The sequence below is a fragment of the Pituophis catenifer genome, unplaced genomic scaffold, assembly GCF_029215685.1.
Source record: "Pituophis catenifer annectens isolate HBS135680 unplaced genomic scaffold, rPitCat1.0.hap2 SCAF_4, whole genome shotgun sequence".
Lineage (NCBI taxonomy): Eukaryota > Metazoa > Chordata > Lepidosauria > Squamata > Colubridae > Pituophis > Pituophis catenifer.
This window is the reverse complement of record NW_027256884.1, coordinates 74,392,975-74,408,642: the sequence shown is the minus strand read 5'-3', so window position 1 is coordinate 74,408,642 and position 15,668 is coordinate 74,392,975. Positions and strand designations below refer to the sequence as shown.

Sequence of the window (15,668 nt, the reverse complement as noted above, 5' to 3'; positions counted from 1 at the left end):
TTGCTTATTCTCTTTTTCATTCTTCATAGATCTGCTAGAATCTTTCTTTTATCTTTCACATATTTGACAGTAAGTATTAATTGTCCCCAATACAAATTCAAGGTCTGCTTTGTTATATCTGATTGAAAAATCTATCTAGCTCAGTATTCCCTTAGGAAACTCAAAGGCAAGATACGAGGACGCCTTTTACAATGATCAAAGCATTGAATCATTGCAGGAAGATTTTTAAATTCACTACTTCCATCTAAATTATGAGAATCAAATTTGTCCAAAGCTATAAACAACTTTGTCTTGATTCTCTACATTATCTGAAAGTTATATATAAACAAATGTAGTATTGGACTGTAATTCTCAATGAACATAGCAATGCTCATTTAGAAATTCTATACCTACGGTATTGAAGGCATTAGATCAGAGAAAGACAGATGTATTTTCAAAGTCCTTATAATTGATTAACCTGAATTTGGAATCACTGTACCTTCAATGGAAATGTTAATTCCTTTTCTAGTTTGGCAACTCTCTTGGATTCAAAGGGACCAAACTGGGTACGCTTCACAAGTTGAGTTACTGCAAAAACACCTTCAGTCCCATCTTCAAGTTGTCTGATCTCCAAGTTGGAAGGAAGGGATGATCTAAAAATTGAATATTGTGATGCTAAAATGTATCTGGCAATAGTTATGGAAGAAAGAATTCAACCCTTATAGAATAAACCCAGCATCTTAACATGGATAAGGAAGATTCTCTGCAAAAATGTCACATAGCAAAACAATAACTAATATAAAAGAAAAACCAGGTTATACTCTTTAACCTTACTGTATGATAATGAACAAGAGTCCCATGTATCTCCTGCTATCTGATCATTTGAAATTTGAAATGAACTGGGACTGAAAGTGAGAAAAAATATTTTCTATCCCATAGCAAAAGCTGCTCTATAAAAAGCATGTTATTGGAAACAATTTTGGGAAAGACTTGAAAAACCTTTGTGGGAACTATTTATTTTCACACCTTTTTCTGTATTATTCTCTCTCTATCAGTTGTGACTCGAGTTGCATATTTATAACACATTGCTGTGACAAAGACAAAAACAGAAAACCTCCTGACACATTACAAATTATATCTGGTAATAAGAATTCAAATACTCACAGACTAGATGGTTTATTAAAACAAATCTCCACTGTAAGTTACATTTATTGAAAATTTAGCATTACTATGTCTGACAAGAGAAAACTAATCTTAGTGATGTGTGCTTTAGCTTGTCTTTATCTAAGTAGGTAAAGACAGATTTCATTTCTTGGAACATAGTGGTCTTTCAAAATAGGATTTACAAATGTGTATCGGTAGTTGTTGTTTAGTGACTACAACTATGCTTAGAATCTTATTTCACCTTTCCTTTGCTTTACAGACCTGCAAATACAAGAATTGGTTGCAGAGTTAGTTTTACATCACTGTCATAACTGCAAACAATCACTGACCAAGGTAGCTGCTATATAAGGACTACCTGTCCTCCTTATATAAACATGGCTTCTTTTGCTCCAATTTTATGCTACTAATATAGTATAATTTTCATAAACCTCTCACACTGCTTTTTCTGGTAAATCCTAGAAAGTTGCCATCTCTCTGAGGCTTCCCTATCCTGATAACCTTCTGAAATAAGGAAGTACAACTTCAAGAATACTATATGCTGTGTTCTGTAGCCTACAACACATTTGGAGGCCGTCAGATTGGGATACTTCTCTAACCCTATGAAAAGGTCATGAATTTCCACTTAGCTGAAATTGAGTAGTTCATACACCATTACTTGGCTTTTTGATATTCAAAAACTCCAGAGGCTAACCTGAAGACACAGATGATGATCATGATGACTATATATTAGTTTCCATCTTACCTTTCCTTCAGGAACTCTAGGCTGAAAAGAAAGTGGCTGGCCCAAAGCCGCTCAATGAATTTCGATGACCGAAGGTAGCCTTATACATTTTGATGACTGAAGGTAGCCTTATACATGTGTTTCTTCTTTTCCAACTCTTTAATCACTACACGCTAGCTCATTTCAGTTGACATTTAGAATTAGATAAAATCAACATAAGACCTAGAACATTCGCCATTTAAAATGCAACACCTAAAGCAAAATGCAAGTTCACAAAGAGCCTTCTCTTTTGAAATGTTGCCAAATAGGTTACTTCAAAAATGCAATATTGTAAAAGTTACCTTGCTCTACTTAACACAAAAGAGTCTTTGACTGTCACCACAGGACCCAGCTCTGGACATTCTGAATCATGATACTGATTGCAATCTTCACACCCTGGAAGAGACAAGAAAAGTATCCTTTGCTCACATATTGGCAAGTAGCTATATTGAATATTTCAAGTCTTTATTTCAAACAATTGTGGCATTTAATAGTTTAAAATAGCCCATTTAATAGCAAAAATATAACAACCATATTTCAACTGATTTCAATGAGGCACTAGGTGAAATTATACTGAATTTATAAACCATTTCTATATCACATATAAAAATACATTTCCAATAAATGTGTAACAAATGAAACTTATTAAGAATACTCTAAAGCATGGGAAAGAAACATGTTACATTAAAATGAGAAAATAATTTTAGAATTTTAGATCAATAGGGTTGCATCAAAATTCAGGTGTGTGAATCTGGGCTGGCAAAAATCCTAGTCAGGAATCTTGTTAAAAAGAATGGATTCTGGGGTATATATGAAAATCACAAAGACAAGGATGAATTCCTTAGGACAGCTCTACTCACAGATCTATCAATTTGACTTTGCATGTTTCCCCTTTTTGCTGGAATCGCAGGCTAGCTGTTTGTATGATACTTTTAGAAATTTTGTTATAAGGAGAGGCAGCGATGCCTACCAACCCAACTGCTACACCAAAATTTGGAAACAATACCATGCATTATTCCCAATGTTACAATCTTGCAACACAAATACATTACTTTATATTTATAACCTATGACATTTTTCATTATCACTATTGAAACAATTAAAGGACAGCTAAGTGAGTAGGCAAAACAAAACTACCACTGCAGCCTAGCAAAGTAGACGTTAACCTTGGCTTAGCAGTTGAATCAAAGATATGTATTATGAAATGTTGTTTTTTTTTCAGACTTGCATTGTTGTGCTTTTGGCAGTTCTGCTCCCTAATAGTATATCCCAGAGTCTTGTCATTTATGAATTATGTCTCATGTATATCTATTTACCCTGCTGATAAAATGCAAACTTCTGAAATAAGTTTTGCCAGCTGTTGAAATTCTTTTTAAAGAAGCATTCTACCTATCAAAGCTGACTCAGTTTTCCATCCTTCTGAGGTCGGTAAAGTGAGGACCCAGACTGTTAGGGGCAATATGCTGTAAACTGCTCAGAGAGGGTTGTAAAGCACTACGGGGTGGTATATAGGTCTAAGTGCTATTGACATTAGTATCAGTAATACAGAATCAATAAATGAATAGTGTACAAGTTGTCCTTGTTTAGCAACTGTTTCATTTAATGACTGTTCGCTGTTACAATGGTGATAAAAAAGTAACTTTGTGACCAATCCTCCTATTTACAACTTTCACAAGCAAAGGAAAGCTGAAATGAAATTGTAGGCACAATTGCAGTTTCACTATACAACTGCTTCACTTAATGACCGAGTGGCCAGTCTCAAATGTGCTCACTAAACAATGACTACTGTAGCATGATCCTTTATGCCTTCGACAATCCATGAAGCTCAATATAGTTTTGAAGCTGTATTAAAAATCAGCAAATCACATGCTTACAGTAAAGAATAAGAGTAGTTGAAAAAGTGATATATAAGGCTGTTTGGAGCCTTAGGTACCGTATTTTCCGGCGTATAAGACGACTTTTTAACACATGAAAATCTTCTCAAAAGTCGGGGGTCGTCTTATATGCTGGGTGTCGTTCTCCTGTAACCAGGCAGACCAGCCCGAAAGGCTCTGACAAGCCAAGCTCTGACCATCCCAGCTGAGTTGCCTGCTAATCAGGCAACTTAGCTTGGATCGTCAGAGCCATTTAAAAATCATTTAAAGAAAAAAGCAATTTAAAATCCACCCCCCCTCCAGCTTGCTTACCTTAGCTGCTAGTCACAACATTTGCCTTGCTTCGCTTGCCTGCAATCCACTGCATCAGCAAGCAACTGAATCTCCCTGCCTGCAATCAAGCAGGCAGGGAGTTGAAATCTACAAGTCTTAAAGTTGCCAAGGTTGGAGACCCCTGTTCTATTGGGTAAGTTTTTTTCCCCTTTGGGAGCTTTAAAAAAAATAGTTAATTGGGTTTTTTTTAGTTGTTCTTTTTTTAGACCTAGCCATTTAAAGTTTAGGAAGTTTTAAATTTAGCTGCTTTCATATAAAAATAAAAATAAAAATAAATAAAAATAAAATAATATTTGTGCAGCTTTCTGAGATTTAGTGTGTTTCTGTAGTGTTTCACTCTAACTACACAAACACACAAAATCTCACAAAGCTGTATGTGGAATTTTGTGTGTGTAAAGTGTGAAAGTTGGGTTTTTGGGCTTTTTGTGGCTGTGTGAGGTTCCTGCTTGTTGCAGGGGCCATTTTGGGTCTAGCACAGCTGCTTTTACATTGTGGGTGAGCCAGTTGTGTTGTGTTGTGTTGTGTTGTGTTGTGTTGTGTTGTGTTGTGTTGTGTGTGTGTAAAGTGCCAGGGACTTGCCCGGCACTTGCTCTCTCTCTATTGTTTGTTATCTTCCTCCTCTCATCATCAGTTCCAGTTTGATTGACAGCTTAGAAAACAAACAGCATGGCAGCTCCCATGGGTTTATTGTCTTATCCTTCCTTTCAGCTTTAGAGTGAATTAGGAAAAGTTTAATCCAATTGCACTGTTTTATGTTTACATGTTTGATGACAAACAGCCTTATGTTTATAAGTGACAGTTTTCCTGCTAAGTACCTGCATGTCATAAGCATTTGAATTAAAATTACCATATTGAAATCAAATGTGATGTTTTTTAATTTTTATTTGGTGTGCATTGGAAGAGGGGTAGTCTTATACGGCGAGTATAGCCCAAACCCTATATTTTAATAGGAAAAGTCAGGGGTCGTCTTATATGCCCAGTCGTCTTATACACCGGAAAATACGGTAATCGCTATGTCATTTGCTACAAATTAACACCCCTAATGCATACAACAAACTCCCACAGCAGATAAAATTATCCAAAATGATTCAAGTTTTTGAAAGAACTGGAAAGATCTGCATATACCAAATGCATTCTGTGCGCCTCAGCATATAGTCATGCTAGCCACAGAAAGGTCTTCAGATAACGCTGACTTCCTTAGCTAAGAAATGGAGATTACCACCACTTCCTATGACTGGAAAGGGATACCTTTACCTTTTATACCAAATGCATGCAATGGAAAAGCTCTAATCTTCACAACAAATACCTGTCTCTGGCACACATCCTCAACCTCACTTGATCTTTAATATTCTTTTATGAACTGTGATAGTGCAGTGATTAGAATGCAGTATTGCAGGCTAATTCTACCGATTGCCAGGAGTTTGATTCTCACCAGCTCAAGGTTGACTCAGCCTTCTATCCTTTTGAGGTCAGTAAAAGGAGGATCCAGATTGTTGGGAGCAATATGCTGACTCTGTAAATTGCTTAGAGACGGCTGTAAAGCACTATGAAGCAGTATATAAGTCTAAGTGCTATTACTAATGCTCTGTGTGTGTGTGTGTGTGTGTGTAATCTAATCACATTTTATGTTAAGTATGTGCATAAGACATACAGTGCATTCAGAAAGTATTCAGACCCTTCACTTTTGTCAATTTTGTTATGCTGCATTCTGATTCTACAGTTGTTGAAATTATTTTTTTTCCTCATTAATCTACACTCATTACCCCATAATGACAAAGTGAAAACAGAATTTTAGAAATTTCTTTAAATTTATTAAAAAGATAAAAACTGAAATATTACATTGGCGTTAAGTATTCAGACCCTTTCCAACAGCACTTGATATGTAGCTCAGGTGTCTCCCAGTTCTTTTGATCATTGCTGACATGTTTCTACACCCTGATTGGAGTCTTGATTGGTCAAAGGAACTGCCTGCAGACCTCAGAGACAGGATTACTGCAAGTCACAGATCTGGGAAGGCTACAATAACATTTCTGCTGCACTGAAGGTTCTTAAGAGCCCTGTGGCCTCCATAATTCTCAGATGGAAGAAGTTTGGCACAACCAGGACTCTTGCAGGAGCTTGTCACCCAGTCAAACTGATCAACTGGGGGAGAAGGGCCTTAGTAAGAGAGGTGACCAAGAACCTGATGGTCACTCTGACTGAACTCCAAAGAGTGGAGATGGGACAGAGTTCCAGAAGGACAACCACCAATGCCGCCCTCCAATGATCTGGGTTTTATGGCAGAGTGACTAGATAGAAGCCTCTCCTCAGTGCAAAACACATTAAAGTCCATTTAGAGTTTGCAAAAAAGCATCTGAAGGGCTCTCAGACTATGAGGAATAAGAGTCTTTGGTCTTATCAAACCAAGATTGAACTGTTTGGCTTCAATTCTAAACATTATATCTGGAGGAAACCAGGCACTGTTCATCACCTGCCCAATATCATCCCAACAGTGAAGCATGATGGTGGTAGCATCATACCATGGGGTGTTTTTCAGCAGCAGGGACTGAAACACTGGGCAGGGTTGAGGGAAAGCTGAATGTACAGGGATATCCTCAATGAAAAGATGTTCCACAGTGCTCAGGACCTCAGACTGGACAGAAGGATCACTTTCCAACATGACAACAATTCTAAGCATACAGCCAAGATAACACAGGAGTGGCTTAGGGACAATTCTGTGAATGTCCTAGAGTGGCCCAGCCAGAGCCCTGACTTGAACCCTATTGAACAACTCTAGAGGGACATGAAAATGCCTGCCAACCGACGATCACCATCCAACCTAACTGAGCTTGAGAGGATTTGCAAGGAAGAATGGCAGAAAATCCCCCAATCCAGGTGTGCAAAGCTTGTTGCTTCATACCCAAAAAGACTCAAGGCTGTAATTGCTGCCAAATGTCAGGTGCTTCAACAAAGTACTGAGTGAAGGGTCTGAATACTTATCCTAATGTGATATTTCAGTTTTTTCTTTTTAATTAAGTTAGATGTTTCTAAAATTCTGTTTTCACTTTGTCATTATGGTGTACTGAGAGTAGATTAATGAGAAAAAAATAAACTTCAACAACTGTAAAATCAGGCTGCAGCATAACAAAATTGACAAAAGTGAAGAGGGTCTGAACATTTTCTGAATGCACTGAATGTAAGAGACCTCACTTTCATTAAATTTCTCTTTTGTAAGCTATTTGGGGACAAGGGCTCTGTTTACAACATAGAACTATTTAAATAACTACTGTATGGGAATGAGAGAAACCGGAAACACAATATCACATTCAAAGGAGCTAATAGCATGATAGCATTCCTTCCAGCACCCTGCATTCTGCTTTCAAGAACAAAAATACTAAATAAAAATAATGCTGAAAGAAGTGAGGCCATCCAATTAAACAGAGCTGAGTCTTTCATTTGTCTACATGGAAGAAAAACTAGCTACCAAAAAAGTAAACCAGCACCTGTGTAAAATAGCATTAATAGTATAATACAAAGGCAGAGTTAAAATTGTTGTTTTATTGTCACAGAGAACAGGTAGTCCTTGACTTATGGCCATAATTGAGCCCAAAATTTATGATGCTAAGTGTGATAGTTGTTAAGTGAGTTTTGCCTCATTTTACAATCTTTCTTGCCACAGTTGTTAAGTGAATCACTGCTGTTAACTTAGTAACACGGTTGTCAAATGAATCCGGCTTCACCATTTAATTTGTTTGTCAGAAGGTTTAAAAAGATGATCACATGACCTTGGGCCCTGCAACTGTCATAAATATGAAGCAATTGCCAAGCATCTGAATTTTGATTACTCCCAAATTTGATTATGGGATGCTGCAACAGTCATATGAAAAATGGTCATAAGTCACTTTTTTCAGTGCCATTGTATCTTTGAATGGTCACTAAACGAATGTACAATGGTCGTATGTTTGTAAAGTCGAGGACTCCCAGTATCCTTCCTTACATTTACTCTATTAAATGACTAATATAGAAGAAAAGAATGACACATTCAGTTTTAACAGCACAAAAAGTCATAGCAATGATTTATTCTTCCTTCTTGAGCACTTACATATAAAGTCACCACCTTCTTCAGCCATTTCTGGTATCTGCCAAAACCAAAAGGACAGAAATATCAATCAGATCATTAGAACGTCTTCCATAAAACTAAGTTATCTTAAAGCTCACTAATGTTCCTGCCTTAAAAACAATGTACACCATGAGTAAAATGAAGTATCTGCAATGATATACTATCTCTGATCTGATTTTCTATTATCTATAGGTTTATATTAAGGACTGTCTGAATTACTAAGAATTCCAAAAGAAATACCGTTTCCAGAAAGAAAAATATATGTATATCACTAGGTATACCAATGTACCAATGCTTATGTTATTTTTTGTCCATTATACAAAACTCAGTTCCATATGTGACTTACCAGCCATTTTACCCATGTTAGTTAAAAATCACATCTTGAATTGAATTGAATGCTTTATTTGGTCAAGTGTGATTAGACACACAAGGAATATGTTGTGATATGGTCAATATTATGAAATTCCTCATGGATATACAAATTGCTTAACAGTGGCATATAAATTTAATAAAATAAACAAGTAAAGAAATGAATGAATGAATAAAGAGCAATGTAAATTTCAGACTTCTAATGTCTTCCAAGGACTTTTCTTGAGTCCCAAGATTTCTAAGCATTTGTGATGCAATCTACCAATTCTTGAACTGGCAGAAAAGTATGCTGACATTTGTTCTCCTAATTATTGAGTAATAATGCCTTGGAGAAAAAGTAAGGGATAAGGAATGTCACTAGATTATTTTTAGATTCAGATTTAGCACTCTTTAAGTGCACAGTCCATGTTCAGAAACAACATTTTGCTTCATGTGTACAGAGAAGAGATTGTGACCATCACAAGCACTTCCTCCACTTCAACCCATGCTCCTGCTCTATAACTGAGATCTGCCAGTCAGACTAGCAGGCATGGATGACTGCATGGAACAAGGTGTCCAATCTTCTTTTCTGCAGCCCAAACCCAAAATGGTAATGGTGGCAATGGTAATAATGGCAAAATAGCGCCCAGTAACTAAAAGGGAGAATGTGTATCCAGAGTAGCCTAAAGTGGAGAAAAGCAGCTCAACTAATACTTGGCCTGATCACATTGTTGATGAAGTGTGCTGGATTGATAAAAGCTGTGTTTGAAGAAGAGGGAAAATATTACTTTAAAACTGAAACACTTAAAAAAGAGTTGCTTTAGCTATGGACTAGGATTATTGTTGTTTTTGTTAGTTGCGAAGTCGTGTCCGATCCATCACAACCCCATGGACAACATTCCTCCAGGCCTTCCTGTCCTCTACCATCCTCTGGAGTTTAAGCTCACACCTACTGCTTCAGTGACTCCATCCAGCCACTTCATTCTCTAGGTCCCCTTCTTCTTTTGCTCTCAATCTTTCCCAGCATTAGGCTCTTCTCCAGTGAGCCCTTCCTTCTCATTAGGTGGCCAAAGTATTTGAGTTTCATCTTCAGGATCTGGCCTTCTAAAGAGCAGTCAGGGTTAATCTCCTCTAGGACTGACTGGTTTGATCGCCTTGCAGTCCAAGGGACTCGCTGGAGTCTTCTTCAGCACCATTGTTCAAAGGCCTCAATTCTTAAGTGCTCAGCCTTTCTTATGGTCCATCTTTCACAGCCATACATTGCAACTGGGAAAACCATAGCCCTGACTATACGCCCTTTTGTTGGCAGGGTGATGTCTCTGCTTTTTAGTATGCTGTCTAGATTTGCCATAGCTTTCCTCCCCAGGAGCAAGCATCTTTTAATTTCTTGGCTGCAGTCCCCATCTGCGGTGATCTTGGAGCCCAGGAAAATAAAATCTGTCACTACCTCCATTTCTTCCCCATCTATTTGCCAGGAGAGTCAGATGTCATGATCTTAGTTTTCTTAATGTTGAGTTTCAAGCCAACTTTTGGACTCTCCTTCTTCATCCGCATCAAATGGCTTTCTGTCATTACAGTGATATCATATGCATATCTGAGGTTGTTGATATTTCTCCCTGCAATCTTAATTCCAAATTTTGATTCATCTAGCCCCGCCTTTCTCATGATGTGCTCTGCATATAAGTTAAACAGACAGGGTGGCAGTATACAGCCTTGCTGGACTCCTTTCCCAATTTTGTTACTGTATGTCTACTTGCATCCCTCTCAAAAAGACTGTAAGGCAGTGTTTCTCAACCTTGTCAACTGAGAGGTGTGGACTTCAACTCCCAGAATTCCCCTGCCAGCAACTTCAATTCTGGAAGTTGAAGTCCACACCTCTTCAAGTTGACAAGGTTGAGAAACATTGCTATAAGGATACTACAAAAAAGATTCACATGAAAAAAAGGTCAAATTTGACAACCTTACAGAGATTTAGAGAACTATCTTTTCACTTTGGAAAAAGTAGTAACATTTGGTAATTCTCCTGAGAAATATATTCTTGCATAGGGAAAAGTCAATAACGGGGAACCTGGCTGAAAAACGCACCCTCTCTGCCCCATAAGCTTTCAAGAACATTTCCAAAACCACATTTCATAACATTTAAAACCATGTTATTATTATTTTTTTAAAAGCAGTATATTTCACAATATTGTGTAAAACAAAGCCTTGGGTGTAACATCTACCTCTGCTGCAACAAAAGGATACTCCATGAACCACACCTATCCCTAAAGTGGCCAAAAAACCCTTCCAGATTTATTTAGCAGACAAGTGGCTAAAAGTGGTGCAATCACCAGATAGATAGAAATTTGCATCCTGTCAATAAGCCATTATTTTAGAATGCAGGTCAATTCAAAGCGTGCAATCCAGTCCTTTCACAAAACATAAAATGTACATTTAAAAAAAAAAAACTCATATGAAGAAAAATGATTTAATGCAGAAAATAAAAATAAAGGAGAATATTTGTCACTCTGGGTTGAAATGAGGGAGTGCTTTCTCAGCTTGATTTGTTTTCTTGCAGATGTTTCATTACCCAAACTAGGTAACGTCATCAGTGCTATTAGCACTAAGAAAACAACCAGGTTCAGAGAGCACCAAGACCCCACAGAAAATAAAGAGAAGGAATAAATCATAAAACTCTAGTGCTTATTAACAAATTGTTTCTTGTTTATTAGATTTATATACCAGCTTTTGTACAAGAGCTCAAGGCAATATATACAGTACACCACCCAACTGAGATAGGTTTGGTTGACAAAGAGTGACTCATTCAATGTTGCCCAGTGAGCTTCTGTAGCTGAGAGTGGACTGCAACATGGGTCTCCACCACCTCCTAGTTCAGCACTTTAAACATACCACACTTTTCAAACAAATACAGCTTTGCAAAAAGGAACAGTTCCACGTTTCACTTACTTTTAGAAATAAATGTGAGCTTCTTTAAATACTTTTTTGATGTAAAATTCTATGTTTTTGCTATAATGCTTACATTTTGCCCACCTTTATTCCAGTTTGATAGCTTACTGTAGAATTATCATTGGAAGATGAGTTACATAATATAGTCAAACAATGGGACAGTAGTCAATCTCTTTCCTGAATCTTCTTTGTATGTGTTATAAAAATACACTACTTCCTACCATTTCTGTCCAAAGATTTAGTTTGGATGGATAAAACCTCAAGAATTTATTTAGCTTGGGGGGGGGATTATATCCACCAGTAACAATTCTGCAAAACAGAAGCCATTTTAATCCCTAACAAAAGAACATTGGTTCTATGAGATTTAAGCATCTAGGATCTAATTGTAAAACGAAGAATATTACCTTCCTTCCAGTGCATGGTTTACATCAGTGGTCCCCAACCCCCGGTCCACGGACCGGTGCCGGGCCGTGGAGTACCTGGCACCGGGCCGCGCAGCGGCCGGGGGACATGAACGCTGCAGCGCAAAGGCTCCTGGGCCGTGTGCAAAAGCTCCTGGGCCGTGCGCAAAGGCTCCAGGGAAGAGAGCCCCGCGCAGGTACGCACGTGTGGCCCAAAGCCCCCACCCCTGCGCGCGCTCAGCGGGCCACGGTAAAATTATCAAAGGCTGATTGGTCCGCGGCGATAAAAAGGTTGGGGACCACTGGTTTACATGGTTTTCTTTTTCTTTTAAACTATAAACCTCTACAGGATTCTATTATTTCAGCAGGGCTGATTCCCAGGCATGTTTTATAGTATTATGAATACAACTCTGAGCATTTTTTTCTGAAAAAACATATGTATGGTTGTATTGCCTAATTTTTAGAACTTTCATAGTGCAATCCTATACACACCTCAACTGAAAAGAAATCACTGAATTCAGTGAAGCTTGCTTATTAATATTAGGATGACAGGTATATTCTTTTACTGTTTTATATATACTGTTTTATATATTGGCAATCATGATGTGCTTTCACTGGAAAAAGGACATGGAGGGGGTGAGACCTCTGAGGACTTATTTAATTCTTACAGTTTTAAAAGTTAGTTGTATAGTCAGATAAACATTCTCTGAGTGGCATAAAACCATGATACATGAATACTCAGGAATAAATCTCAGACTCCAATGGTAGAGTTAACTGTATCGGAGGCTTCATCCAGTAGAATTGCAAAAAGAATGTTGAACTGCAGTTTCAAAACAAACCTCCTTAATTCTTACTTTGCTATAAGCTTTGGAAGAGAGGTAAGCAACGGATCAAAATTGCTCTGCTTATTTCATAGCAGACATTGTGAGAATGAAGGGGAAAGAAATTACTATTCAATCTTATAAAGTCATACACCAACAAAATGTCAAAAACAAGATTAATATATTTTACCTGGAGATATAGGATATCTGTAAAAAAATCCTAAACCCTTATGTCCCTATGAATAAAATGGTTCTCTGTTATCTTTTAAAATACTATTTTCAGAGACCAAAGGCCAAATTCCAACTCACTACAAAAAGTAATTAGTCACTGCAATGCTGTTGTTTAAAAATAATATACATATATATGAATAATGACACCAGCTGAAGAAATAACATTTATTTGTTTCAATTTGTAAACCGCCCTTCTTCAATAGGACTCAGGGCGGTGAACAGCCAAAATAAAAAACAAGACATACAAAATTTAAAAACAGTTTAAAATAATTAAATATTTTTGGCCGCAATTTAAAACAAACCCAATTTAAAATCAATTAAAACTTAACCCAAAACTGTGGGATCAAGCCAGCCCGGCTAGTTGAAATAAATAAGTTTTCAGGGCCGGACGAAAAATCCGGAGGTCTGATATTGTATGTATCTCTGGGGGGAGGTTGTTCCAGAGGGCAGGCGCCGCCACAGAGAAGGCTCTCCCCTGGGGGTTGCCAGCCGACACTGTCTGGCGGACGGCACCCTGAGGAGGCCCACTCTTTGTGAGCATACTGGCCGGTGGGAGGCTATTGGTGGCAGAAGGCGGTCTCGTAAATACCCCGGCCCTAAGCCATGGAGCGCTTTAAAGCTGGTCACCAACACCTTGAAGCGCACCCGGAAGACCACCGGGAGCTAGTGCAGCTTGCGCAGGAGAGGTGTCACATGGGAGTGCCCCGTCACTCCCATAATCCCCCGCACGGCCACATTCTGGACCAGCTGGAGCCTCTGGGTGCACCCCAGGGGGAGCCCCATGTAGAGAGCGTTGCAGTAGTCCAGGCGGGAGGTGACGAGTGCCTGAGTGACCGTGCGTAGGGAGTCCCGATCTAGAAAGGGGCGCAACTGGCATATCAGGCGAACCTGATAAAAAGCCCCCCTGGCCACAGCCGTCAAATGGTCTTCTAAAGACAGCCGTGCATCCAGGAGGACGTCCAAGTTGCGAGCCCTCTCCGTGGGGGTGAGTGATTCGCCCCCAATAGCCAGCAATGGCACCAGCTGGCTATATCGGGATGCCGGAAGCCACAGCCACTCGGGTCTTGGAAGGGTTGAGTCAGAGCCTGTTTCTCCTCATCCAGGCCCGCAGGCCTCCAGGCACTGGGACATCACTTCAAGGGCATCGTTGGGGTGGCCTGGGGTGGAGATGTACAGCTGGGTGTCGTCAGTGTACTGATGGAACTCTACCCCGAAGCCACGGATGATCTCACCCAGCAGCTTTACATAAATGTTGAACAGAAGGGGCGAGAGGACCGACCCTTGTGGCACCCCACAAGCAAGGTGCCTCGGGGTCGACCGGTGCCCCCGTCAACACAGATTGCGACCGGTCAGAGAGGTAGGAGGAGAACCACCGCAGAACGGTGCCCCCCACCCCCAGTCCCTCCAACCGGTGCAACATGATACCATGGTCAATGGTATCAAAAGCCGCTGAGAGATCTAATAGGACCAGGATAGAGGAGCAACCCCTATCCCGAGCCCTCCAGAGATCATCCACCAATGCGACCAATGCCGTTTCCGTGCTGTGCCCAGGCCGGAAGCCGGACTGGAGCGGGTCTAGATAGACAGCTTCATCCAGGTACCAGGGAAGCTGCTGCGCCACCACACTCTCAACAACCTTCGCAACGAAGCGAAGATTGGAGACTGGACGATAGTTAGCCAAAACAGCCGGATCCAGAGAGGGCTTCTTGAGGAGGGGCCTCACCACCGCTTCTTTCAAAGTGGCCGGCAGGACCCCCTCACTCAGAGAAGCGTTAACAATCCTCTGGAGTCAGCCTCGTGTAACCTCCCGGGAAGCCAGTACCAACCAGGAGGGACACGGGTCCAATAAACATGTGGTCGCGTTCAGCTGTCCCAGGATCCTGTCCATGTCCTCAGGAGCCACAGGATCGAACTCCTCCCAGATAACGCTCTCAAGACCTGCCTCAGTCATCCCGTCCGGACATACCCAGTCAGAGGCCAGCCCTTCAGTCAGTGAAAATAGTTCATATCTCCACTAATCTGTTCAGTGGTATATTATTCTTCAGGATAAGTGAGATAAAAGTCTAATAAATATAAAAATACAATCAGAAGAGTCATATAATTATGTCATAAATGATTGTTGAGGACAAGGATGGCCATCTGAACTGTTTAACATCAACTCTAAACAATGCAGGATTTAAAAGATAAACATATACTATAAAACTATTTGCCCAATCATTAATTCATTTATATTAAAAATAAGATGAAGTATGGGTGAGAGATGACAGATTAACATATGAATTCATACTTGAATTGATTCCTGTCCCAAATCCACTTCATGTCTTACAGTACTCTCTTCCAGTATTTAAGATTGCCTTAATTTCAAGCCTGAACAATGCCTTTAAAATGTAGTCCTTGGTTGCTTGTATGAATGTGACACAACTGACCCCTACTGGCTCCAGAAATAGTTACTAAAATTGTGTTACCCATTTATATTGAAGAAAATGCAATACACGTTTGACAATATTGCTTCAGTGATAAAAATGTCATCCCATTTATAACCAATACCAAGAGTCCAGTAGGTGGAATGTATCAGTGCAACTGAGTAGAAGAAAGAAAATTAAAACTATACTCACTTACCTGGAAGTAAATCAAGTTAACAAATTTTGTTCCAAGTTCTAATTTAGTTATTTTACAGAATAGTAATTAGATGAGATTTTAGCAATTAGTACT

General features: G+C 39.3%; 1 protein-coding gene across 1 annotated transcript in view; it reads right to left on the bottom strand.

Moving 5' to 3' along the window:
• The window catches only part of PRDM15 (PR/SET domain 15), a 47,334-nt gene that overhangs the window by 29,936 nt on the left and 1,730 nt on the right, over nucleotides 1–15,668 (bottom strand). The window contains exons 2-4 of the mRNA XM_070943494.1: nucleotides 8,192–8,228; nucleotides 2,206–2,299; nucleotides 479–632 (exon numbers count right to left, since the gene is read on the bottom strand). Coding sequence (XP_070799595.1) covers nucleotides 479–632; nucleotides 2,206–2,299; nucleotides 8,192–8,219 — 276 coding nt within the window. The 5' untranslated portion in view covers nucleotides 8,220–8,228. The remainder of the gene's footprint in view (nucleotides 1–478; nucleotides 633–2,205; nucleotides 2,300–8,191; nucleotides 8,229–15,668) is intronic.